Consider the following 26,749-nt stretch of genomic DNA (forward strand, 5'->3'; position numbering starts at 1 on the left):
ATTTAGTTGAGTGAAGGAAATCTGCTTACTTGTAATGTAGAATTAATACAGGCTAAATTATAAGTTTCTCTTTGAAGTCACTAATATCATGGAGGTGTTTTTACACATTACAGAATATTAAAATATATTAATTTTAATGGAAATTTTTAGCTTTTTAAAAGACTTTTCGATTATAACTTGTGCCATTTGCATTTAAATTTTTGAAAATTCTGTCCTTGAAATTTGAGCTAAATCTGTTATAGGCTATGTTTACTAATTAAATTGAGTGATTTCAAATGTTCATAGTAAGTTCAGAAGCGATTACAGTACTAGGGAGATACAGAAAGACTACCTCCAAGTGTCTTCTGAATGATTGCAGCTGTGGGTATTGTCAGATAAAACTCTGAGACTAACAAATTTTGGAAAGACTTCTGTGAAACACTAAGACACTTTTTTTTGGATACACTTTATATTGCATGCAAAATTCTGATCAACTGAAGTAGATCAAATGTTAGCTTCTCTTTCATTGAAAATATTAGAACAGGTCTGGACTATGGATGCCCAGGGAGTTGAGAGAGGAGATAAAGCTGGTGTTCTTAAAAGCAAAAAAGGGGTTGAAATAAAAGCCTTGGCAAATGTATTCATTTCCCAAACCAACTGTATGGAATCATCAGGACTTCACAGAGCTTTTACATGAAATGCCCCCTTCCTCATGCCTCATGCACTTTTCAGGCCAAATTTTCGGCCATATTACCAAATAAAGGACAATTCCATATATGCAGAATTCTAATTTGGTATAGGAAACTCCTTAAATATACTGCTAGGGTGATTGGATCCACAGGCACAGCTGTGATCTATATTGTCTTAACACCTAACGGAGAATTGCATTTTACAAATCTAACAAATTTCTCTTACCAACAGGTGGATAGAAGCATTTCAGGAAGGCACAATATTGTAGCGATATTGGTTTCTTCCCTTCTGTGATTCCAAATGGGTGGAATTTCATCAGAATGGAGTAAATACAGTACAAAAATTTTATATAAATGAACACTGCCAAGATAAATCCAGCCAAAATCTTCATCAATTTTTACAATTATTTTGTTAGGTATAAGGTAATTTTTTTAATGTTTGGTTTTTTTGTGTATGTTATTTATTAAAATTTTGATGTTTACTTAATGGTCAGAATTATTTCTGAGACTCACACTGAATTCTAAAGTACCTTTTCTTTAGAAACCAGAAAACTTATCTTAATATTGTGTATACTGTATTAAGGTTTAGGACACAGATTTCTCAATGTGCTTTGTAGTGTTACATTGTAACATTCTTACTTGAGGTAAGTCTTTGTAAATAAAAAACACACATCGAGGAGCAAATTTCCATGCAGTGTTTGGTTTAGAAATTACTATACAACTGCTGATATAAAAAATGTATGTTTTTGAATCAACAAACTTAGATGAATTTTTGCATCTTTTAATGGAAAAAACACACGGCCAGCTCCTACCTCAGTAACTGTGAAGTGAAATTCCAGTAAATTATCTAGAGTATTTCTGTTGTACCTCTTTGGGCTTGAGATAATGTTGCATCATCAAGGAATTAGAGCAAAGGCATAGAATGTGAAATTTTCATTGAACTGAGCTATGTAAGTAGGAAAGAGGATGTTTTCATTTGCAGAGGAACACAATTAACTCTATGGTCTTTATATAAAGTCTAATCCTTTTTTTAAAGCTACCAGTTCAACACAAACAAAAATGTATTATTTTTTGTAAAAAAAGCAAAATATGGCATTATATTACACAATATCCTTTGGTATTGTAAGTGTTCTGAGCCCAAGTTAGTGGTGGTGTTTGCGTCTAAAAAGAATGTTCCATTCCCTTTAATACTGTGCTTTAAAAAATGAACTGGAATTACCATACCAAAAAAGCACAGATTCTAAGCCACTGTTAACTGAATTTGTATTCATTTTTTAAAGGTTATTTAATACTACTTTGTGTTATGTCCTCCCTGGTAATTAAAACAAATCCTTTATTTCTTTAACCAGTTGCCAAATGCACCTCATTAGGAAAGATTTATATTAATAATTCTGGTGCACTTACTATTTAACGTGAACTCCTTTGTACATAAAACTGTTGATGAGTAGAAGAAAAATGAAATTCACACTATGATTATAATATACATTTATTGACTGAGCTTAAACTAAAATACATTATCTTAAAAGGCAGGGCCATCCATAGAATATTTCACAAAAGGGCACACCAATTTTCCTTTCTGTTTTTATATAAAGTACTTCCTAATTCAGTGTGATACCATTGCCAAGAGAATTACTGAGTGCCTTTCTGAAGCCCTTCGAATGTTGTTTGTTGCAGCACCAGAGTCTCTACTAAATCTAGAATTGGCTGCTGTCGTTTTTTCTGTTTCTTGCTGTGGGATCATTTTAAACCCTGTTGCACCCTCACACACAATCCTCACAGGCTATCTCCCTAGTCTTTCTGTCACAGTAGGTACACTAATACTTCTTTGCAACTCACTAATTTTAATCAAGAGAGCATAAATAAGGCTTCCATGTTAAAATCCTTGCAGTTTCAGTGTATCCTTTTTGGAGACCAAGGTTATATCTTATAAAGTGTTTCCTTCTTTGGGTCTAGCATTTTGCAAAGGACAAGTTATTTGGAGTTCTGCCCCCCTCCTCTTGAGCTCTCAGCCTTCTGACTGGAAGGTTTGGTTTAAACCTCAGAATCTAAAAAAATATCAGCCAGGCTATTTTGTCTTCCAACAGCTGGCTAAATCAAGAAACCATTTATAAATCGAAAGAGAAAAAACATTGCACAAACTTCTATTAATTCTAATTACATCTAAAACACATGTATGATTGTACTGGCTATTGGCTTCGCCCCATGGAGGGTTTTGAAAATGTAAAATACATACAGTCTTTTGAGGAAGCTATCAGATTACCATCCCCCCCCAAAAATGTTTTAAATGTGGAATGCTATGTTTCCTTTCCCCTCTCATCAATCCTTCATAACTTACTAAAGCTGATCAATTATTTATTTAACCTGGCTCAATTAATGTCAACTGAGCAACCTAACTATATATGTTTTATTGTAAAGTTACTTTAAAAAATATATCTCCTGATGGCTAACATTTTAGAGGAAAAAATGATTTTGGGTGTGTTTGGCAGGGGGGGCCAGAGGGAGAGGGAGAATCTTAAGCAGGCTCTCTGCTGAGCACAGAGCCCAACACGGGGCTCAATCTCAGGACCCTGAGACTATAACCTGAGCTGAAATCAAGAGTCAGACACTTAACCGACTAAGCTACCCACATGCTCCTATTGGGTGCATTCTATGAGAAAGTGTACACAGTACCCAGATCCCAAGAATACTATATTTATTACACTGATGCACATGTTTCCATCATACCCTTTTCAGGTTTCTCCTTTTATTCATAAGGAGGAGAAAGAAAAGCAGTTGTAAAGCTAAGCAAAAAGGTGCTAAAAGTAAGGATGGCATTCTTGGTGTGCACCCCCCCCCCCCCACAGTCTAGGATCCTCCTTAGCTGTGACAGCTGTAAATGTAGAGGATCCATCAGAGTCCTAGAAAAATAAGAAAGGTTCTTAGGCATCATCCCACATTTCTGAACCTCTCTCCAACCTCTTTTCTCCTGTTCTCTAATGTACCCAGTATGATCCTATTGTCCTTTGCCCAAGATCCTTAATTTTCTTTTCAACCAAAAGCTTGAGTCTTTGAGTATGTAGTAGTGTTCCTTAAAATGAGATCGTCAGCGCAACTTTAATATAAAGCAGTAATGAAACAAGTAAGTGAAGAAGATAACTTTAAAGTGTAGTTTTGTTAACCAGATGTTGGTAGGATATATCCAGAAATAGGGAAAGCCTGCTATTTAAAACTTAGTTAAAATGTAAATATTATAGCATATGTTGGTCTGTCTTAGAGTATGCATCAATTGTATTCCCATTTTTGACATCAGATTCACTGTAGTCAAATGTAGTCACCAGGGTTTCTAGAAAGGTAAATCCTATTTCTCTTGTTATACCATACATGCCTCGAAGGCAAATACTGTATCCGTTTCTCACAAAATACCCATCCTGTGTCTTTTAAGAGAAAACAGTTGTTGAAATGCATAGAAGGTGAGGACAGGATTCTTGTCATCTGCAACTCAAACACAGCCCCCCACACGCTCTCATTACAACTCAGGTCTTAGACCTACTCTTTCCACCATCCTGCAAGGCCGTATTTGCAACTACCTGTTGGACATCGACATGAGTCCTTCTTAAGCTTTTTAAACTTTACATGACTTCACTTTGTTCCTTCAGATCTGTTTATTTTCTTCTGTAATGGAAAAACACTATTCTAGGCTCCAGAATCTGCCTCCAAGTCTCAACAAGACCCTCTACTATTGCTCTTGGTCCATCTTCATTCCTGTTATTGCACAGACCCTGGCTCAAGTCCTCGTTACCTCCTCCCAATGATACAAATAACTTTTCTTCTAATTCCAACGCCGCCTTTGTGTGGTCTCATTTTAAACACTGCCAGAGCTATCTTATAAAGCATAGCTCTAACCTAGTTTCATCCCTGCTCTTTGCAACCTTCATTGGCTTCCCAGTGGGCTTGGCATGGACCACTTTTCCTCAGGTGTCGCACACTCCAGCTAACCCCACCCCAACCTTTTTTCTTTTTGTTCTCACCCTCTTTCCAACCTATTTCTGCCCATGTATCCAAGACTTTTCTTTCTGTGACAGTTGGTCCTAGTCCTTCTCTCTCCTATTCCTCCTCCCTTATTCCTCCAGACCAGATTTAGTCTCTCCTTTCTCTGTGTCTCCATAGCCTTTCTTATGGTGCCTATCCCATTCTATCCTTGAGAATCTGAGACTCCTCCTCAGCATCTGGCAGAGTACCTTGCATGCTATGGGCACTCAGTATTTGTTTGGTGAATTAAATTACTCCAAATGGATCCCTTCTGATTTTTATTTTTTTAAGTGCCTTCCATATACAAATATTCTGGAGCCTATGCCACATTTAATATTCTCTAAAGGAAAATCTTATCTATGACTTTCCCTTTTAAGAAAAGAGATAATTTCTAGTAGAATTTAAGATAAAGGTAGAAAATTTTCAAAAAGCCTCAATATCAAATTCCCTTGGTGGGGGGAGATGAAAGGGGGCAACTCTCTTTAATATGAGTTGGTCATAGCATGTTAAGAACCAGTCTTGAAATACTATATTGTTTCTTTAAATGACATGAATTTCTAGAAACACTTTTTACTTAAAGTGATAATAGTTTGTATCTCATTGTCCATATAGATATAGATCCTTTATAAATAAAATACTAGTATTGTAAATAATGTCAATATGTATATTTATACAAAATAAATTTACTGTATCTACTTTTGGGTGTGATGATGTCTTTTAAGCCATATATTCTTCTAGAGTCATATATTTAAAGATGAACCCCACAGAGGGGTTTTCAGAGAATGAGGCATAAAGCATATTCCCCTTCTTAGGGATTGTTGCATGCCATTTTTCTGTGTCCTGCTGCCTAGTTCCAGAGGAAAAAGACAGAGGAGATGTTCTCCTTCCCAGTGCACCTTTATTTTTCCTGATTTGGGTTTCTGGTCTGAATCTGGAACTGCTTTTCTAGTGTTGGTCAATACTAAAGAAATTTCAAGGACCCCTTCTCTTAAAGTCCAAACCACACAGTGCTTTGCAGACAGGACAGCTCTTCCTACCACACCTCAGTGCCACAGGTGGTCACTGTCATAATGTTCCGTCAATGCCCTCTTCATTTCACGAATCTTTATTGACCACTAGGCACTGTCCTGTATGCTTGGGAACACACCGCTGGACAAAAAAAGCAAGCCTTCAAGAAGTTTACATTCTAAGTGATGATAATTCTTGCTCCATTTAGCCATTATACGTATTTGCCCACAAGAGCTGATAAATAAATCTTTGCCTGACTGGAGGATTCTGCCCTAGCTTGGTTTAAAGGGAATTTTAAATATTTTGTCGGGACCTACCCAGACTTGTTAACTTCTCTAATAAACTTTAAGGTAAGAGATACCCTAAAACACAGCCCAATTTTCCACAAGTTTGAAACCCAAGTGCCCAAAACTGATAAGGTTATCTAGTATTGCTCAAATCTGAAACGTCTCAAAACTTCCTTTAACGACCGACCACCTTTGGCAAAAGGGAGGCTAAGCTCACGCGTCTTCTGAAAATCCTTAACAGGGCCGCTCTGGCGGGGCAGTTTCCCTCCCAGACGATAGGGGGCAGCGGCCCTTCAGAGGCTCAGTTTTCTCATTCCTCCACCCAGGGAACGTCACGACCTCCTCACCGGGGCTCCACCAGTAACGCGCAGGCGCGGATGAGAGCACGTACCGCAGAGCCGAGGGAGGGGTCACGAACTCTGACCCCCCCAAATACACAAACCCAAAAAGCTCCCTGCCCCCACTTTTCCTTACCCTACCCCCTTGAGCTTTCTCCAATCTGTCTCTTCCCGGAACCCCAAGCAGCCACCACAGTGGGACTGTCCGGTCTACGCCCGGCGCGGGACGTAGGTCTTCGGAGAAGCAACGGTAAGAAGTGCCGAGTAGGGAGAAAAGCAGCGGTGGCCGCGCCTGGGGCGGGGGGCGGGGTGTCCCTTCCTCCCAACTGCCAACGGACGCACCCCCAGGTCCCCCAGTCTGCGGCCGGCAGGGCCGGCCCGTACGGCAGCGCGGCGGCAGGCTGCTCGGGCTGGGTTGGGAGCGCGCAGAGTCGCCGGAGTGGCGGTGCCGAACGTGCGGGGCTCGGAGAGAGTCCGAGGCAGTAGCTGGGGCCGGAGCGCGAAGCGGGGCCGGGGCGTGGGAGGCAAGTCCGCGAGCCGCACTGTACGCACAGCAGCCTCTCCCCCGGCGCCTCCTGCGGAGCCTCTGACCTTTCACCTACAGGAAAAGCTTCCGTCTCGGCGCCGCCGCCGCCGCAGCTTCCCCCGCCTCGGAGAGCCGCGCGCCGCGGCCGGGCTCCGGGGGCGCACGGTGGGCTTGAGCGTCCCCGAGCCGAGGCCTCCGTCCCTTTCTGAGGCCGCTTTCTAATCCTCGTGCCTGCGTGGGACGGACGGAGCAGCGCCCTTGACTTGCACGACAAATAGGGCGAGAGCAGCCGCTGCCTTTGGACCCGTATCTTGAGAAAAATGGAACGGCCCGGGGTCCTCAGCCCTGGGCATGTCTCAACGTGCAGTAGTTCTTTTGTTAAGAAACTGCCTGCAACTCCTGCACATAACCTTTTTCTGAGTTACAAATGTTGCCAAGCTATCTCATAACCTTCACTAAGTAGGTCGGCCTGTTTAAACAAACAAATAACTGGAAAGGAAAAGCAGAGAGACTGGAAATTAAGGCCTTTCAGGTTTTGTTACTCGGGATGTTGTACATAGGCCTTCGATTTGGAAGTTCTTGAACAATGTTGTATGGTTGCTTCGTACACGATGATTGTTTTAAAATTTTGCTTTTATGTCCAGTTGGTAGATCTAGAAGAGGAATGTTTCTTTTCTTGGAGAAAAAAAAAAGTGGATCGCATATAAATGTAACAAATCTCATTATTCTTTGTAGGGGCATTTCAGTTTTTTGGAAGAGTTTTGAGGGAGACACAAATTAAAGGCATCACATATTCCTAAAATATGTTCTATTTGTGTTTGCGGCACAAAGCGTATAATACTTGCCCTTGGGGAATAGAAAAGATAAAAGAAACAGCATAAACAATTAATGGTATAAATATAGTTACCTTGTTTTGATTCATAGGACCTTCTGCAACTTCTTAAAATCTTTTATGAAAGCCCTGGGGAAATGTATCTTTACAGAAATTTTGCATATGATATTAGAAGTTTACAAAAGTCTCTTAGTGAATTCTAGCCATTTGCTTTAATATACACAATAAATGCTGGACCCATCTCAAAGGATTGGATTTTTTAAAAAATTTGAACTGAGTGTTAAAGGTCAGGTGGAATTTAAGTGAGGGAAGAGGAGCTTAGCATGGTATGTTGGAGGCATAAAGAACATCCCAGTTTGACCCGAAGAGAGGCCCCTCTTAGGAGCGACAAGAGATAAAACGGGAAGATGAGGAAGTCAAACTATAAAGAAACTCTGTGTCCACAGTGGCAGGCATGTTTCAGAAGCTTGGTACATATTGAAAAATATAAAAGGAGAAGGACCAAAACATTATCCTTTGGCCATTAAAAAGACATTGATGGTTCTGAAGAAAGAGAATACGGATGTTTCAATTCTGTAAGTGCACTGAGATACTGTTGCTTGTCAGGAGTGCTTACCACTAATGGTTTTGCCGACTTAGCACTTCAAATATATACAAAGATGGTCCTTGCCTAATGGGGCTTTTCGTATACACAAAGCCATATATACTAAATATATGTTCTGAAAACTCAGCAGTAGCTGAAATTATACCTGAAGGGTTAACTGAAAGGCCTTCAAGGCTACAAGAGGCTTTATGAACCCCTTAAAATTTAGCATATATTGTCATTTATAGTGTGAGTGTTCACACAAATGTGAGTTTGTGTTTTCTAGTGAAAGAAACCTTAACTGCCATCAATTTTCAAAGAGATATTTGACCCACTCTACTGGAAAAAATAGAATCATTGTTTTATGTCATATTTAAATCATTGTTTCAAACTTTGCATCCCCCAGAAGGAAATACATTTTGCATCATGACTCAGCACACTCACACAGATTAAACTGAAATAAAGACTTACTGAGACTATTCTTACCCTCACTATATCTGATACACTCTTTTCCATTTTCCTTTAAAAAAAAATCTGACCTACTAAATTAATGTGGCTCACGACACAAAGTTTGCAAAATACTGTTTTGGATGACAGCAGTCTACAATCAGTTGATGGTCGTGGGGCTGGTGGGGAAAAAATGAACTGTTTCTGATGTCAGAGCACAGACTTAAAATTTTGAATCTGAATGGAAAAAAGGATAGCACCATTCATACTCTGCTTTTTTCTGTGGGGAGGATAAGTAGAAATGAGATCTTGGTAAATTGAAAAAACTCAGGGCCAAAAATGTAGAACTGTTTGTTTTCTGTATATTAATTAGCTCTAGAGCAGTAAAGACAGCATCCTCATGCTTTTTGCTTTGTCCCTCAGGCTGGTGAAAATACTTAATCTTCAGTGCCTAACTCGGATATCTCTAAGGTTTTTCCAGAGCCTCCCTCTCTAGTATGGTGGTTCTGAGCTCCTCTTGTTCATTTATTGAGCACTTTGTTCATTCAGCTTTCAGAAAATACCTCTTAGATATAAAGAAACTTAACCATTGACATTTTCACTGACATTGAATTTTTACAACTTTTTGAAGTAGATTATATTGAATCCATTTCATTTGTGAGGAAACTGAGCCTCATGGTGAGTGAACATGTAGTCATACGTTTAATAAGTACTAAAATGGGATTGACTTGAGGTCTAGGACACTACTACCTATGTAAACTTCCGCCATTTTTCTGTTTTTCTCTTTATTATCACTCCTTCCTAGTGTGCTTCATAGCATTTAGCACATGGTAATTTTTAAAAATCTGTTTTCTCACTAAAATATAAGCCCTGCAGGGCAGAGATCTTTTCTGCCTTGTTCACTGTCACCCAAGGTCTCACAGTGCCTGGTAAATATGTTCCAGTAAATACTTACTGAAGTTAGATGTGAATAGTAGGCACTGCTAAATACTAGAGGTTCGTTGAAAACTACAGTCCTTTTCCTTAGAAGTCTATTAGAGATGGGTCATCTATGCAAAAGGACAGGGTGTTGTAGAAGATAAATGGGCACAAGATACAGTAGGCTAAAGATGAGGGAATGCTTACTTTCTGTTTACAACTGTAAATACCCATTCAAAAAGCAGAAAGAAGAAAGTAGCCTATAACTCTCACCTAGAAAAAGCACTTAATATTTGAGAATGTTTGTTTTTAGTCCTTTTGTGTTTTGCATAGTTAAAATCAGTTGTAAATAAAATTTTGTTTCTTGATCTTTGCATTCAGTTTGTCATTAGCATTTTCTCTTTGTCATTAAACATTTTCCTCATCCGTTATTTTAACGAAAGAATTTTTTTTGCAAATCTTTGTCTTTGCTAAGATGTCACCTTCTCAGAAAGGCCATCTCTGACCTCTTATTAAAAAAAAAAAAATTGCGGGGCACCTGGGTGGCTCAGTCGTTAAGCGTCTGCCTTCAGCTCGGGGCATGATCCCAGCATTCTGGGATCAAGCCCCACATCGGGCTCCTCCGCTGGGAGCCTGCTTCTTCCTCTCCCACTCCCCCTGCTTGTGTTCCCTCTCTCACTGGCTGTCTCTTTCTCTGTCAAATGAATAAATAAAATCTTTTTTAAAATTTTTTTTTAAAAATTGCAGTTCCTTCCCTGTCCCCAAGCTATTTGTCACTAATCCCTGCTCTACGTTTCTCCATTCCTCTTTTCACCATTTACTGGTATTGAATATTTATTTGTTGTCTGTTTAACCTAACCAAAATAGAAACTTCACAAAGGGAAGTTTGTTTTAATACTACCTGCTCTATGCCTAACACTTAGAAAAATGCCTGGCCCATAGTAAGCACTCAACAAGTATTTGTTGAGTAGAATAGTAAATGAATTATTGGGTCAATGAACGTGAACATTTTTAAGATTCATGATACGCATTGGCAAATTAACTTTTCAAGAAGGTTATAACAATTTAGACTTCCATCAGTATGTGAAGAATGCTTGTTTTGCCTCAATTTTTGGAGTTAAATTTAGAAAACAAACATATATTGATCTAGTGATTCCATGGTCATGGTAGAAAAAGAAGCCGTTAGCAAAGACATGGAAGCATGAGCAACATGGTAAATTCAAGAAATTACAAGTAGTGTGTATAGCTAGAAAATAAAGTTTAACAAATGACACCTCAAATCCTATAGATAAAGGGAGGAATTTGAAGAATATTAAGAGGTGAAATAATATTAAATATATATGTTAGAGCAGTCTGGTAGCAAAATATTATAGCTGCAATTAGGTGAGTATTATTGGACTTTTAAGTCAAGAAATTTGGAACTAGATTGGTTGTAGTTTGGATTGTCCGTGGTCACCGAAGTCATCCATGTTGGTGGCAGGAAAGGGACAACACTCAGTGTCAAAATTTTCAATGAATAATGGTATTCGAGTAGAAGCTAATGAATGGCAGTCATAAAGTCATTAGAAACTATGGTATAACTGACTTAGAAGAATCTCAGAGGAAGTGTTTATGGTGTGGGAGAAAATAAGCCTTGTTCAGAGGCCTACAACATTAGTACTGTCCTTGAGCTGTGTATGTTATATGGATATGTATACATATAAATACATGATAAATAGTTTCATGCTCATTTGCCTATTCTGAAGTATTTTATTGTCTTCATTAAGAATAATGAATCATTCCATTAAAAAAATAATATCTTCTAAATTTAATTTTCTTTTTTAATTTAAATTCAATTAATTAACATATAATGTATTATTTGTTTCAGGGGTACAGGTGTTCGATTCATCAGTCTTATATAATACCCAGCAGTGCTCATTACAACACATACCCTCCCCAGTGTCCATTACCCAGTTACCCCATACCTCTACCCCCCGCCCCTCCAGCAACCCTCAGTTTGTTTCCTGTGATTAACAGTCTCTTATGGTTTGTCTCCCTCTCTGGTTTCATCTTGTTTCATTTTTTTCTCTCTTCCCCTATGATCCTCTGCCTTGTTTCTTAAATTCCACATATCAGTGAAATCATCTAGTTGTCTTTCTCTGATTGATTGACTTACACTCAGCATAAATTTAATTTCTCTGTAGAAAGCTTTCAAGACTGTATCTCTTTAGGCTGTTACTGAATTCCACTTCATGAGCTTCCTCATTTTTTAACTTGAAAGCTGGGAATAAAATCTGGACTGGTAACCCAAAACTAATTTGATTCTTTTCTAACGTCAGTAGTCTCTTCTCATCAGGAAGATTCTGTTTATCAATATATCAGGGTAAATGATAACCCCTAATATCTTTTTGTTTCATGAGAAAGTCTAACAGCTTCTAGTACTTCAGGCTCCAGGCCTCAAGTTTTTAATATTGAGGATTAAAAGGCTGCCTTGCCCTCACTCCTTATGCCTTTTTATCGTCTTAAAACAAAACAAATTTTGGTATGTTTAGAAAAAATTCAACAAAATTAATTTATTTTGTGAATTCTCTAGAAACTGTGGAGGTTGTTTAAAACAATATGGCTATAAAACTATAAATTTGTCTTTCACTAAACTCACAGAGCAAGCAATTAGAAGAACTTTGATCTGGAAGTAGCCAAAAGGAGAACTCTTGATAGAATATTTTATAAGAATAAGGGTTTTTTACCCTTCTCTTTTGGGGGGATTTCTCCAACTGACAACAGAAAATTAGAGTTAGTGCTGAAGTAAGCTTTTTGAGTAGCTTAGTGTTCAGTGGACTTCTGATTGAAGAATTCTGTGTGTCAGTAGTAGAAACAAATTGAAGTGGTTGCCTGGTTCATGATATCAGTAGCTAGTGTTCCATCTTTTGGTAAATAGACCTTCTAAAAGTGGAAGTTGCCAATCCTGCAATCGTATTAACCTTCCTTTCCCTCTTCTGGCCTGCCTACAGTGATTAATTCCAAAGATAAGCACATAACCTAAGCTGGGCCCATCAGAATCTATTAACCCACATTTTAAAATTGTGATCAGAGAAGACTACTTTTCCTTTCCTGGTTTTTTACTACAAAGTAAAAAATAAGCCACATAGGGAGAATAAGAACAGAGATAATTAAAAAAAAAAAACACACACACACATAGAAATAAGGAGATTCCTGAGAAACCCTAGCTCCAGTTTTTCCCAAGATCAGGGCTGCTTGGGTCCTAGCAGTGTGTATCCTGTTTCCCCCACCCCCTGCCTTTTTGCTTAAACTAGCCATAGTTGAGCCTTTATCACAACCGAAGTGACTAATGCATTATCATAAATGCCTAATTTTATGCCAATTACTATTTCATTCTTAACCAATTTTTATCATTTCCCCCTTGCTAATACTTTCGTTTATCAGAGTGAATAATACTGTCCTCTGGGAATTTCTAAATTTTAGTAAAACTTAATGCATTTGGATACAATTTGTAATTTATTTATTTATTGTTTTAGAGTGAGAGAGAGCACACTAGGGTTGGGGGGGCAAGCAGAGGGAGAGAGAGAATCTTAAGCAGACTCCATGCCCAGTGTGGAGCCGACACAGGGCTCCATCTCACAATCATGAGATCATGTCCTGAACCAAAATCAAGAGTCAAACACTTAACCAACTGAGCCACCCAGGCATCCCATAATTTGTTATTAATTTAGATAGTCTGCCTCCTTTTTGCAAATGGTGGAAAAAATTTTTAATGAACAAGATTATATGATGTATTTGAAATATTTTGTGGATTTATTTACATATAAATATGTATTCCTTGATAGTTTAATGAGAAAAGTAATAATGAAAATGAGATTATAGATTTGACTTTATATCATTGTGTCTGTGCCTTTCTAGACTTGAATCTTAAGTTTATAAGCTGGCTTGACAGACACCTAACAGACTTTACAGACACATAACAGGCTTTACAAGTAGGTTAAAGTAGTTTGACATTGCAACACATGCACCATACATTTCTATGTTTGGTTGGAGAGGGGTCCAGAGGGGAAAAATTGTTCTTAGTCTGCCTTTCTGGTCAAATTTATTCCCTAAATTCCTCTCATTTCTGTTTTACTCAATACAAATTGAAGTATACGTTCATTAAGGTATTTCGAAAATTTTCCCTAAGAATTCTTTTGCTAACCAGTTTGGATTATATGGATATATAAAACAATATGCGATTAGGGCTCTAGACTACTGCAGTAAAGTTTATATACAAAGAAGTAGGAAGGGGCGCCTGGGTGGCTCAATCAGTTAAGCTCACTCTTGATTTCAGCTCAGGTCATAATCTCAGGGTTGTGAGATCAAGCTCCGCACTGAGCTCTGTGCTGGGCATGGAGCCTACTTAAGATTTTCTCTCCTCCCCGTGTCCCTCTCACCCCAAATACAAATAGAAAGAAAGAGAGAGGGAGGGGAAAATCGATGTGTTGGATCACAAAATGGAATCTACTGAATACGTGCATGTGTGTTTTTCTGAAGAGGGTGTGTAGCTTTTGTCAGATTCTCTAAGCTCAGAGTTTGTAAATCCAACAGTCATGAATCCATTGTCATTTCCTGCTCTTTTCTTCAGAAGCAAAAAAAAAAAAAAAAAAAAAAAAAAAAAAAAAAAAAAAAATTCCGAATACCCCTGAATTCCGTACTCAAGAATACTATTTGTTCCAAGAATATTAACATTCAAATCCTTTAGCATTGTTTTACCTGTAGTGTTGCTGATGACAAAGTATACAGTTAAGCATGAATGTGTACATGCATATATACCATGCACGTACGCGCGTCACACATAATACCCTAATGCTCTTTGGTCTCTGGCTAAAATGATAGTTGATTTAGTGTAATTGTTTACTCATATAATACTGCGGAGATTTGACTTCAGTCCTTTCTATTCATCACTTTTAAGTAATCAAACATTAATAATATATACAAATAGTTGATCTACATAAGTTTTCATTATGAAATAGGTTCTTTGGGTATAATGTGCTGATAACGCTGTGTAGATTTTAGGATTTCTGGAAAAGATTCCTTTAAACTGGCTTTTTGTTTTCTACTGACAATTTTTTGTATGTGGTAATACTTGCAGGTAAAATTTAAAAGAAACACACTTACTCAGTGAAAAGTAAGTCTGCATTCTACCCCTGTTGCCAAACTTCCATTCTCCCTGGAGGTAGTCACTATAATCATTTTCTTTGGTGTACTTTCAGCTAGTTTTTCTTCTCTCTAGGTAGTATTTTAAAGCTTTCCTTATATATATTGTGTGTGTTTCTTATTAGATTTGTGCCTAAGTGTTATGGGCTGAATTGCAACCCCCCCCCCCCAAATTCATATTGAAGTCCTGGTCCCCAGTTCCTCAGATGTGACTGTATTTGGCCATGAGGCCTTGAAAGAGGTAACTGAGTTAAAATGAGGTCATTAGGGTAGGCCCCAATCCAATATGACTGTTATCCCTATTAAAAGAGATTACAACACAGGCACAAACAGAGGGAAGACATGTGAAGAGACAAAGAGAAGACAGCCAGCTACAAGCCAAGGAGATAGGTCTCAGAAACCAACCCTACTGACAGCTTGTCTTAGAATTCTAGCCTCCAGAATTGTGAGAAAATTAATTTTTTTAAAGATTTATTTATTTTAGCGTGAGCAGGGGGAGGGGAGTAGGGACAGAGGGAGAGAATCTCGAGGAGACTCTGAGCTGAGCATGGGGCTTGATCTCATGACCCCAAGATCATGACCTTAGTGGAAACCAAGACTCAGACACTCAACCAACTGAGCCACTCAGGTGCCCCTGTGAGAAAATTAATTTTTGTTGTTTGAATCACCCAGCCAGAAGCAGCCCTGTTAGCCTTTGTTATGTCAGCGCTAGCAAACCAATACAGACTCTGGTACTGGGAAGTGGGGTGCTGCTGTAACAAGTGCCTAAAAATTTGGAACTGGGAAACCAATAGAAGCTGGAGGAGTTTTGAGATGCAAGCTAGAAAAAGCCTAGACTGCCTTGAAGAGATTGTTGGGAGAAATATGGATGCCAAAGGCAATTTTGGTGAGGGTTCAGAAAGAGAACTGTAGAAAAGTTGCATATAATATAATATATAATATAATATCTTAGAGATACACAGATAGCTTTGCGAACAGAATGCTGATAGAAATAACTAACATTAGGAGCACCTGGGTGGCTCAGTTGGGCATCGGACTCTGGTTTCAGCTAATGTCATGATCTCATGGGCAGTAGAATCGAGCCCTGCTTGGTGCTTCATGCTCGGTACTCAGCAGAGAGTCTGCTTGAAGATTCTCTCCCTCTGCCCCTCCCCCCACACATGGGCACTCCCTCTTTCTCTCAAATAATGAATCTTAAAACAATAATAATAAAGGGGCACCTGGGTGGCTTAGTGGGTTAACCGTCTCACTCTTGTTTTCAGCTCAGGTCAAGATCTCGGGCTCCTGAGATCAAGCCCCACCTCAGGCTCCACACTCAGCAGGGAGTCTGCTTGGAATTTTCCTTCTCCCTCTGCCCCTCCCCGTCCCCCCACCCCTCCACACACACACACTCAATACGTGTGTGCACGCTCTCTCAAATGAGTAAATCTTTTAAAAAATAATAAGCATTAAAGGTACTTCTGGTGAGGTTTCAGAAATGAGGAGCATGTTACAGTATTGGTAACTAGAGGAAAATGAACCTTATGATAAAGTGGCAAAGAACTTGGCCTTGCGTTCTAGTGTTTTGTAGAAAGTAGAACTTGTAAGCAATGAACTTGGCTATTTATCTGTGGAGATTTCTAAGCAGAGTGTTGGAGACTTGGCCATTTCCTCTTACTGCTTATAGTAAAATGTGAAAAGAGAGATAAATTGAAGAAGGAATTGTTAAGAAAAGTGGAACCAGGACTTGAAGATTCTAAAAATAGTCACCCTATTCATATTGCAAAAAAAGAGAAGGTGTTTTCTGGAGAGATTGTCTTGGGTGTGACGGGACAACCATTTGCTGAAGAGTTAGGGATGTGTGATTTATGGATCCAGTCACCCGTCTGAACAGAAGCCCGGATGGGGTTATCCAGGAGAGATCTGTAGAGGGCTCGCATCTGATGGCCTCCACCCCCTGAATGCAGGGAAGGCAGTAAGATTTCTGAGAATTTTGTATCAGCAGAAATGTTGCCAGCTTGGAGTGAAGGGGACATAGATGGGATGAAATGAAGAAAAACTGTCGGACTTGGGTGATTTTTCTAGATGGGCCAGTGGAGCTATTCAGTTTCAAACATTTGTTATCCTTCAAGGAAAGGGAGGAAAGATTCAAAGATGAGTCAGAGACTGGCAGGGCCTCCTCTGCCACCCTGGGCCCAGAGGACACAGGCCCAGGGAACAGCTCTGTTTCCTCAGTTCCAGAGAGGATGAAGCCACTGCTTTTCAAACTAGTAAGAAATAGTTGAGTAAAGCTAAATCCTGAACATTGCTTTTAGTACAACTAAAGTGAATTTATGACAGATGTTATATAATGTGACAAAGTCAGAAATAATTTCTGTATTCTTGTCTATTGATAGAAAAAGCAAAAGTCAAAGTCAATGCATTAATCTTTCAGACTCTCAAGTCCATTTGGAGAAAGTTTTACCTTAAATGCAAATTAACCTTAATATGTGAGAAACTGCCACTGATGAAGAACAGTCACAAAATTCTGGAGAAATCTTCTTTCCTTCCAAACAAATGCAATTCTTTTGTCAGTTTTTACAATACATTGGTAAAAGAGTGTGTCAAGGGCTACAGTGACGTATTTGTTTACAGATAGGGTTACCCTTATTTAAATTAATAAACTACTCCTGATCTGTAATAGAATTGTCCTGGTTAGTCTTCAGTGTCTCTGAAAAGTGAAATTGTTTAGTATTGAATCATTTTTTTAAATAGATATTTTCAAAATATATAAAAGCAGAGAGAATAATTTTATGAACCCCTGTATAAACTTCATGAGTTTTCAGTAATTGTCAGTGCACAGCCAGTCTCTTGTTTATTCCATCCTTCCCCCACCCACCCCAACTGGGTTAATTTGAAATAAATCTTAGCTATCATGTGACTTCATTTATAAATTCTTCAGTAAATATGTTTTATGAGTATAATTGTGAAAAGGCATCTTTTTATTCTGGCAGGACATTTTGGCAATTAAAACATGGCAACCATAGAAGAAATTGCACATCAAATTATTGAACAACAGATGGGAGAGGTATGTTTGATTTACAGTTCATTTGCGGATCCATCAGACCTATTTAAATCAAATGTACAGGGGCGCCCGGGTGGCTCAGTCGGTTAAGCGTCTGCCTTCGGCTCAGATCATATTCCCAGGGTCCTGGGATCGAGCCCCACATCAGGCTCCCTGCTCGATGGACAGCCTTCTTCTCCCTCTCCACTACCTGTGCTCTCGCACGCACTCTCTTTCTCTCAAATAAATAAATACAATGGTTTTAAAACTCAATCAGTTAGGGGCGCCTGGGTGGCTCAGTCATTAAGCATCTACCTTTGGCTCAGGGCATGATCCCGGCGTTCTGGGATCGAGCCCCACATCAGGCTCCTCCGCTGGGAGCCTGCTTCTTCCTCTCCCACTCCCCCTGCTTGTGTTCCCTCTCTCACTGCCTGTCTCTCTCTATATCAAATAAATAAATAAAAATCTTTAAAAAAATAATAATAAAACTCAGTTAATCAAATGTATATGCTAGGTTCTGAAGGTACAGAAATAAAAGATACTCTCAACTTTAAGGTAGCTTTAAATCTAATGGGAAATAGTCGAATCATCCCACAGTCACAGTACAGGGGTAAGGGCTATGATAGATGACTGTATAGAGTATTATGGGAGTGCAGAAGAAAAACAGCGAATGAAGAGTTATGGAGCAGTGATGAGACCTGGAACAATTATGCCCTATTCCTTAGTAAGAGGTACCATAATCCAGAGGTTTTTAAAGGTACTATCTAGGGACTCTTCAGAGAGTCAGCAAGGTCAAAACTATTTTCATAATAATACTAAAATGTTCATTGCCCTTTTTTTTCCAGGGGGCTACCAGCCATGTAATGATATGGTATGTGAAACATGTCAACATATAAAAGATGTACATCACTCAGTGGGCCGGTGTAATATTATAAAATCACTGACAAGTGAAGGATCCATTCAAATTGCAAGATAGAGCAATGGATTTTAATACAGTTTCTGATTTCACGTTGCAGCTAGTCTTTAAAAAGCTACCACCTGTCAAGTTTGAATGTGCTATCAAAGAACTACCACACGTTGCATACACCTAAAGCTCTTCTCTGAGAAATGTTTGTCAGCCATTAGAATTTTGTTTACTTCACAGTAATATTACTGATAGAAATAATCCACAGTGAAGCCTACAACAGCTTAAGCTTTACATGGTAAAATTTGTTATGAATGAACTGATTCAAATTCACATCTTATAGGTAAAATTGAAAATTGTTAGGGAAGATGGTGGTGGAAATAACCTATGTAAGATAAAATTGGCAACAGTGAAAAGTACACCCAGAAAAATAGGACATGCTGGCAATAATGGTCAACAAAGAAAACTCAAATTGGCAGCAGCTATAATTGGTACAGTTCTATTCTAGACAAAAACTAATTAGTAATTCAGAACTTTGTTGTCAATTTTGCATAGAAAAGAATCTTGAAAATAATTTCAGAGAAATGGGAAAAAGTTGGAAACAAACCAACTTCACCATCTTAAATTTGAACCAAGGTATTAAATTGGCTTAATGAGTTACTCTGTAAAATATTTGTTCAGCAACAACAAAAGCCCTCAGTGCTGGGCTAGTTCTCTTTATCCATGAACTTGCTCTTCCCTAGGCCCCTCCAGCTCAGCAGGTAGCAGTCCTGTCCTCCCAGCTGCCCCAGCAAACTCCGGTAGTCATCCTTGACTCTTCCCTCCTTATATTCCACATGTCGTCCGTCCGCATATCTTGTCACATTTCCCTTCATAAAATATCCCAAATCCAGTCATTTTTCTCCTCCAGCATGGCTACTACCCTGTCCCCTGCCAGCATCTCTGCCCATATATAATTCCCAGATATTGCCAGTGTGTGAGCAGTAGCATCCTTTCTGGTCTCCCGTAGTTCTTCTCTTCAACCTCACAGGCTAGTCTACACGCTAAATCTAGAATTTTTGAAAAAGATCTTGCCGCTCTCCTCTGTGACCTTCCAGTGGATTTCCATTTCACACAGGAGGAAATCCAGAGTTTATAGTCTTTACAAAGCCCTGTGCCATGTGGCTCCTGCTGTCGCTCAGATCCCATCTTCTACCATAATCCCTTCTGCCACTCTGTGTCGCTCACATAGCTCTCTTGCAGTGCCTCTTGCCTCAGATGTGTGAAACACTCTTCCTGCCCCATGGCCTTCTCCCTGTATCCCAGGTAGAGGATGCACTTCCTCTAGCTAGTCCTAAGCTTTGGTCTGCTACTTCACTCAGGCCTGTGCAAAAATGTCATCTCCTCATGGCGTTTGTTCCATCAGTAACTCTCACCATCTCTACCCTGCTTTATTTTTTCTTTGTAGCACTTGATACCCTCTGACAATATTATTTGCTTGTTTTTTATCTGCCTTTCCTCACTAAAATAAAAGCTTTATGAGAACAAAGATTTTGTTTTGTGTATTGCTATATTCCAGGACACAGAACAAACAGTGCTTGGCAAATGGAATGCACCCAGTAAACATTTGTCTAAATGGAAGGTGGGAGGGAAGGGGAAGGAAGGAATCAAAATAGTGAGGTCCAAATGTTTTTATTATTGTACCTTTATTTGCACATTTGTTTTTCTATAGGATGGGATTTTGTGGGAGTAGAATTGCTAGTTTAAAAGGTATGTATGTATGTATGTGTATTGTATTGAATATATATGTAATGGTATGCTTTCCTAGCTTTGTCTGAAGGTAGGAGAAAATTGTGCCCTTAGAAAAAAAGAAAAAAAAAAGATAAGTGGAATTGATTACTAATTTGACGTGATTGTGTTAGATTGTTACCGAGCAGCAAACTGGCCAGAAAATCCAGATCGTGACGGCACTTGATCATAATACACAAGGCAAGCAGTTCATTCTGACAAATCATGATGGCTCTACCCCAAGCAAAGTCATTCTGGCCAGGCAAGATTCCACTCCAGGGAAAGTTTTCCTCACTACTCCAGATGCAGCAGGTGTTAATCAGTTATTTTTTACAACTCCTGATCTGTCTGCACAACATCTCCAGGTAAATAACTTTAGAGTGTCTTTTCATCTTACACTTGAAAGAATTAAAAAGCACATCATAAGTATAAGTCCTACTGTTAATACATTACGTCCTACATGGTCTGTAGGAAAAAAATGTTGCATAAAATTATGTGCTGTGCAGATTATCTGTGGTGACTGCCCTCTCCTATATGCCACTGTACTTTTCCTCACACACCCTCACATCCATATATTTTCTAGGGGTTCTTCGTTGCGTATAGTAAGATCCACTCTGGCTAGTTTGTCCAGGAAAGTGTTTCATAAAGGGTATAGAGAACTCACAGAATTACTGGGAAGGCTGAAGCTACAGCTCCAGGTCAGGTTTCCAAGAACAACCACTCCGACATGCTGCAGAACCGGCTTCTAAGAGACCTGCTGCTTCTGCACGGTTAGGAAGCTGCCAGATGAGGAGCCTCTGCTGTGGTAGCGGCACTTCCCAAGACCACGCTGCCTGGGCAACAAGAAGCTGCCAAAACCAGAAGTCGGTATTTGGCTGCATCTTTGTCACTTTGCCTCCTTGGTTGTCATCTCTGTCTTCCGTGATGTAGCAGACAGTTTTATCCCCACCGTCTGCTCTGACACTGGGAGTCAGTCAGTGGTCTAGATTAACTGCACATCATTTTAATTTTTGCTAGTTACGTATTTTTCAAAGAGTTAAGGCTCATACACACTGCATGCCTGTGATAATGTAGATATTATCACTGCTGGTTGCTGTGATTGAACACAAATCCAGCAAACCCTTAAGTTTGCCTTTGGAGACTTCTTGGTGGAGTGCCTGCTTAAAATTGAATTCTCTATTTTGTGATGAAAACCTGATCAAAGAACGTTCCTTTTAGGATTGAAAAACTAATTTATAAAATACAAAATTTTGGGGCGCCTGGGTAGTGCAGTTGTTAAGCGTCTGCCTTCGGCTCAGGGCGTGATCCTGGCGTTCTGGGATCGAGTCCCACATCGGGCTCCCCCGCTGGGAGCCTGCTTCTTCCTCTCCCACTCCCCCTGCTTGTGTTCCCTCTCTCCCTGGCTGTCTCTCTGTCACATAAATAAATAAAATCTTTAAAAAAAAAATACAAAATTTTGCTTGTATATCCTGATAGATTGTTTATTCTTCTAATTGCATTATTTATATTTCTTTTAGAAACAGCTAGTAAAAAGTGGATGGGATTTATAAGGAGTTATTTTATCAACAAGACAAGTCACTAAAAAAATATATAACATCATGAATACCTTAATTTCTTTTTATCAACAGATTTGATTTTTTAGAACAGTTTCATAGTTACAGAAATATTGAGCAGTTAGTACAGAGTTTCCATATAACCTCTCAACACACAATTTCTCCTATTAACATTTTACATTAATATGATACCTTTATTATGATTAGTGAACTAATTTTGATGTTAACTAAAATCCGTAGATGTTTTTAGCTTTCCCTGATTTTTACCTAATATTCTTTTTGGTTCCAGGATACCATATTACATTTAGTCATCATGTCTTCTTAGATTCCTGTTAGCAGTGACAGTTTCTCAGACTTTCCTTGTATTTGATGACCTTGACGATTTTGAGGTGTACTGGTCAGGTATATTGTAGATGGCCCTGCTATGGGGACTTGGACTAATGTTTTTCTCATGATTAGACTGGGGTTGTTGGTTTTGGTGAGGAGGATCACAGAGGTTAAGTGCCATTTTCATCACATCATATCACGTGTACTTACTCTCATCATGTTTTATAACTGGTGACATTGATCTTGACCACCTGGCTGAAGTAGTGTGTATCAGATTTCTCCACTGTAAAGTTATTTTTTAAAAAAAAATAATTCTCTGTTTTAAGAAAAAAAGATAATATTGGCACTTTGCCTACTTTATGGATCACCTCTCAGGGCAAAGAAAAAGAAATAGGTCTAAGATAGAATTCCCCTGAGCCAAGAAGATTGGATTTCTGATCTAGTGACCTAAAGCACGTGAGCAAGTCCCTTAATCTCTCAATATTTCTCCTACCCTTAGGAATAATAGCAGATGAAAGATTAGCACCATTCACAATAGATGTGCTATTAAGGAAAAGAGTGATGCCTTTCATAGATGCTTTCAAAGGACAGCTTTTTGTTGTTGTTGTTAAGTTTCTCTTAAAGACTAATTTTTATCATGATATAAGAAGAAATGATGCCATTGTAACATAGCAAGGGACAGCATTGTTAAGGACTGTTTGAAGTTTTTAAAATCAGAATTACTCCTGAAGGCATTCACACCCCTAAGAGAAGAAAAAGAGTCCAAGTGGAGGGTTATTTTCTGGGTTGTTTTAAAGCCAGGGGAAGATGATATGGTGAATGCCCTATCACATTTTTGAGATTGAATTAATTTGTTCACGTTTCAAAAGATTGAAAGGAAATGATAAAAAGGTTGAAGAGGGTTTGTAATTTGCCCAAGGCCTTTCCACCCAGTTCTACTAGCTTGCTACCGTTTATCAGAATCTGCAGTCCGGGCTGTCTACGACTACACCTGATCCAAATCTTAGACAACTCACTGATGAAAAGTTTTATCAGTCATTTCCATAATTATAAGTAAATAACTCAAAAAAGTTTTAACTACTTTTCTATTTAAAAAATTAAGTTATCTTTATATGCTGTTATAGCTTATTTTACCATGTGAAAAAAATTTTGAGCTGTTCAAAGACATGTCATGATAGGGCTAATAACTGCTGCAGTAATTTGATGTAAGTAATCAAATCAAAGTAATTTGATGTGTTGAATGAATAACGAATAAAAAGTGCTTAATAGGTAAGATACATTAGGTACTCATGTATTTGAGTACTTAACAGTGTTTAATGAGATTGTTATGGAACAAATTTAAAAGGTATTCTTCCTATCTTTCCTTTTAATATTGAAATTTTTACTTACATATAAAGAAAATTAACAATAGTTTAATTGATATATGTATAATAGAGTTCAAAGTTTCAGAATAACTTACAAGAAAGAAAGCAATAACTAAGACTGGCTGTTCTTTTGTTTTACTTAAGAGCATTATTAACAAATTATTGTTTTGTTTTTTGTTTTGGGGGGTTTTCTTTAGCTCTTAACAGATAATTCTTCCCCAGACCAAGGACCAAATAAGGTTTTTGATCTTTGCGTAGTATGTGGAGACAAAGCATCAGGTAACATTTTAAAAACAACCTTCTATATGTGTTGTGTTATTAAAATAACTACCACACTACCATGTTTCTTCTTCTGAAAGTAAAAAGAAAAGAGCATGTTGTTTTTATGGTTCATATTTGAAGCCTATAAATTTAACTGATTTTTCCCCCAAAGCTTTTTATTCACCTAAAGATTTTTTTTTACTTGAATGCAATTTAATTTGATCTTGCAGTGACATAAAATGCACGTTTTGAAGAATTGCGAAAAACAGTTTTGCTTTAAAAAAAGAAAAAAAAGATTTGTTCATTTATTTGGGTGGCAGGGGTGGGGGGTTGCCAGAAAGAGAGGGAGAGAAACTCAGGCAGACTCCACGCTGAGCACAGAGCCTCATACAGGGCTCATTCTCATGACCCTGAGATCACAATCTGAGCTAAAACCAAGAGTCAGGGTCTTAATCAACTGTGCCACCCAGGTGCCCCAAAGAGTTTTGCTTTTTAAATGTGAACTGAATATGTGGAAATTTTTCTTGAAAGTAAAATCAGTTTTGTCAAAGGAATTGCTTAAAAATGAGTTGTGGTCCTTAATAACACATAACATTAAGTTGTTCACTTACCTGCTGAGCCCTGTTGCTAGTCCAGGAATATAGAGTAACTTGAATTAATGAGGTGGAAAAGCTCTGGTTACTCTTTATTTAATACTGCGCATAGCTGAGCAGCATTTCTCCAAGTACTATTACTAGTACTCAGGGTTATGTCATTTTAGTTACATTCCTTGTTACTTTATGTGAGGAAAGCACCTGTGTTCACTCATATATAATCTTTAATCTTTTCTATAGCTTCATTGCAAAAATCTCCACTACAGCTTTTCCCAGAATATGTTCAATTTAATAGATGTTGTATCAAAGAAAGGGCCCGTGAAGTGGTAGGTTAATCAAAATGTCACAGATTTCTCCAGAAATTTAAAAAGTGGAACCCACAATGAGAAGAGATTACTATAGGGGTACCTGGGAGGCTCAGTTGATTAAATGTCTGACCCTTGATTTCAGCTCAGGTCATGATCTCAGGGTCATGAGATTGAACCCCATGGAGGCTCTGTACTGGGTGTGTAGCATGGTTAAGGTTCTTTCTCTCCCTCTCCCTCTGTCCTCCCCCCCCCAAGAGAATACTGTGCTCAAATACTAATTGATAGATCTTTTTTTAGAGCAGAATTTTAAGAATAAAATATCCTTAAATAATATAGAGAAGAATTATAATTTGTAAGTGATCTCAGAAGTGAAAATACTTTTTACTTATGGTACTATGGGTTGTTTTGCTTTTCCTCTTGCCGAAATTTTCCATATCATTGTTAAGGTTACTTTACAGAATTAAAAATTCATATTATTTAAGTTATCAAAGAATATGGTTGTTTCATTCTCTGTTTAGTAACTCTTAAAAATTATTTTCATGTCACAAACTCAGAAATCTCTGTTTCATCACATATATTGTTGTTACTTAAAGGGAAGTAGTGGGCTTATTTCCATTTCTGTTCTAAAATATGTGACTTTTGTGTTTTCTTAAACATCTGTCTCTAGGACGTCATTATGGAGCAGTAACCTGTGAAGGCTGCAAAGGATTTTTTAAAAGAAGCATCCGAAAAAATTTAGTTTATTCATGTCGAGGATCAAAGGACTGTATTATCAATAAACACCATCGAAACCGCTGTCAATACTGCAGGTTACAGAGATGTATTGCGTTTGGAATGAGACAAGACTGTATGTATTAGCTTTAAAGGAGAAAATAATTTTAAGAATTCAGGCAACCTCCAAAAGTGTATCAAAATTAACACAATATGTCAATATATGTGCTTTTTAATTTACAATTTTCCAGCTAACAGTTTAGAAATGTGTATACATATGCATGTATTTTTTATTCATTCAACGACATATCGATTGAGCGCCTATATGCTGTGCATGTATGTATGTTTGAACATGGTTTTTTAAAAAAGCACAACTAACTAGATACCAGTTTAGTTTTCGATTAAACTACTAAGGTGATAAGTAGGGTCGCTAATATTGATTGAGCTCTCACCATGCCTAACTCTGTGTATAGCATATGAATTAACTTATTTATTCTCATAGCAAAACTCCATGCAGTAGGTACTACTCTTACCCATTTTACATTTGAGTAAACAGATTGAGTAACTTGCCCAAGGTCACATAACTAATAAGTGGCGGAACTTGGATCTGAATCTTGGCAGATTTTTTTTTCTCAGAAAATATACATTTAACAACAAAACTATGCTATCTCCTAAGTATCATGAAATAAAATTCCTATAAAATAAGTGACATATACTACCTATATTTTATAAGTGAAGATTAAACAGTTGAATTACTTCTTAAAAATCTCCCTGCCCTTAACTAAAAAAAGATTTAACTTTTTGTGGCTATTAGTATTGTTTTCAGTTGGTCAAAAAAAAATTTTTTTTTAACTCTCACACAGATAGGTAAGAGACTCCTAACTTCAGTTTTTCCTTCTTGACAGCGAGCTTTTAAAAAATAAGAATTTCTCTACATTTCTGCCACAGCTGGGTCAGGGAGAGAAAAGAGAACAGGGGATGTAAATTACTACTCTGAAGCAACTTTGTTGAAGTTAGAAATAATTTTGAAAATTAAGAATTATCTTTAGAGTTCACTTATGGTAACTGTCTCCTATGAGCAGCATTGCTGACCAAAAGGTTACATTTATAATTGCCTATAAATCCCGCATTGTGATGTAATAG

At 38.1% G+C, this 26,749-nt stretch overlaps 2 protein-coding genes across 6 annotated transcripts in view; both read left to right on the forward strand.

Moving 5' to 3' along the window:
* Positions 1-5,372, forward strand: part of FGD6 (FYVE, RhoGEF and PH domain containing 6) — a 110,420-nt gene extending 105,048 nt beyond the window's left edge. For all 3 annotated transcript variants that reach the window (XM_026499861.4, XM_044384528.3, XM_026499862.4), the window contains one exon: positions 901-5,372. In XM_026499861.4, coding sequence (XP_026355646.1) covers positions 901-937 — 37 coding nt within the window. In that variant the 3' untranslated portion in view covers positions 938-5,372. The remainder of the gene's footprint in view (positions 1-900) is intronic.
* A 1,098-nt stretch (positions 5,373-6,470) lies between these two features.
* The window catches only part of NR2C1 (nuclear receptor subfamily 2 group C member 1), a 46,041-nt gene continuing 25,762 nt past the window's right edge, over positions 6,471-26,749 (forward strand). For all 3 annotated transcript variants that reach the window (XM_026499882.4, XM_026499883.4, XM_057316168.1), the window contains exons 1-5: positions 6,471-6,559; positions 17,769-17,842; positions 20,624-20,854; positions 23,931-24,012; positions 25,563-25,742. In XM_026499882.4, coding sequence (XP_026355667.1) covers positions 17,789-17,842; positions 20,624-20,854; positions 23,931-24,012; positions 25,563-25,742 — 547 coding nt within the window. In that variant the 5' untranslated portion in view covers positions 6,471-6,559; positions 17,769-17,788. The remainder of the gene's footprint in view (positions 6,560-17,768; positions 17,843-20,623; positions 20,855-23,930; positions 24,013-25,562; positions 25,743-26,749) is intronic.

Source organism: Ursus arctos, unplaced genomic scaffold, assembly GCF_023065955.2.
Source record: "Ursus arctos isolate Adak ecotype North America unplaced genomic scaffold, UrsArc2.0 scaffold_21, whole genome shotgun sequence".
NCBI lineage: Eukaryota > Metazoa > Chordata > Mammalia > Carnivora > Ursidae > Ursus > Ursus arctos.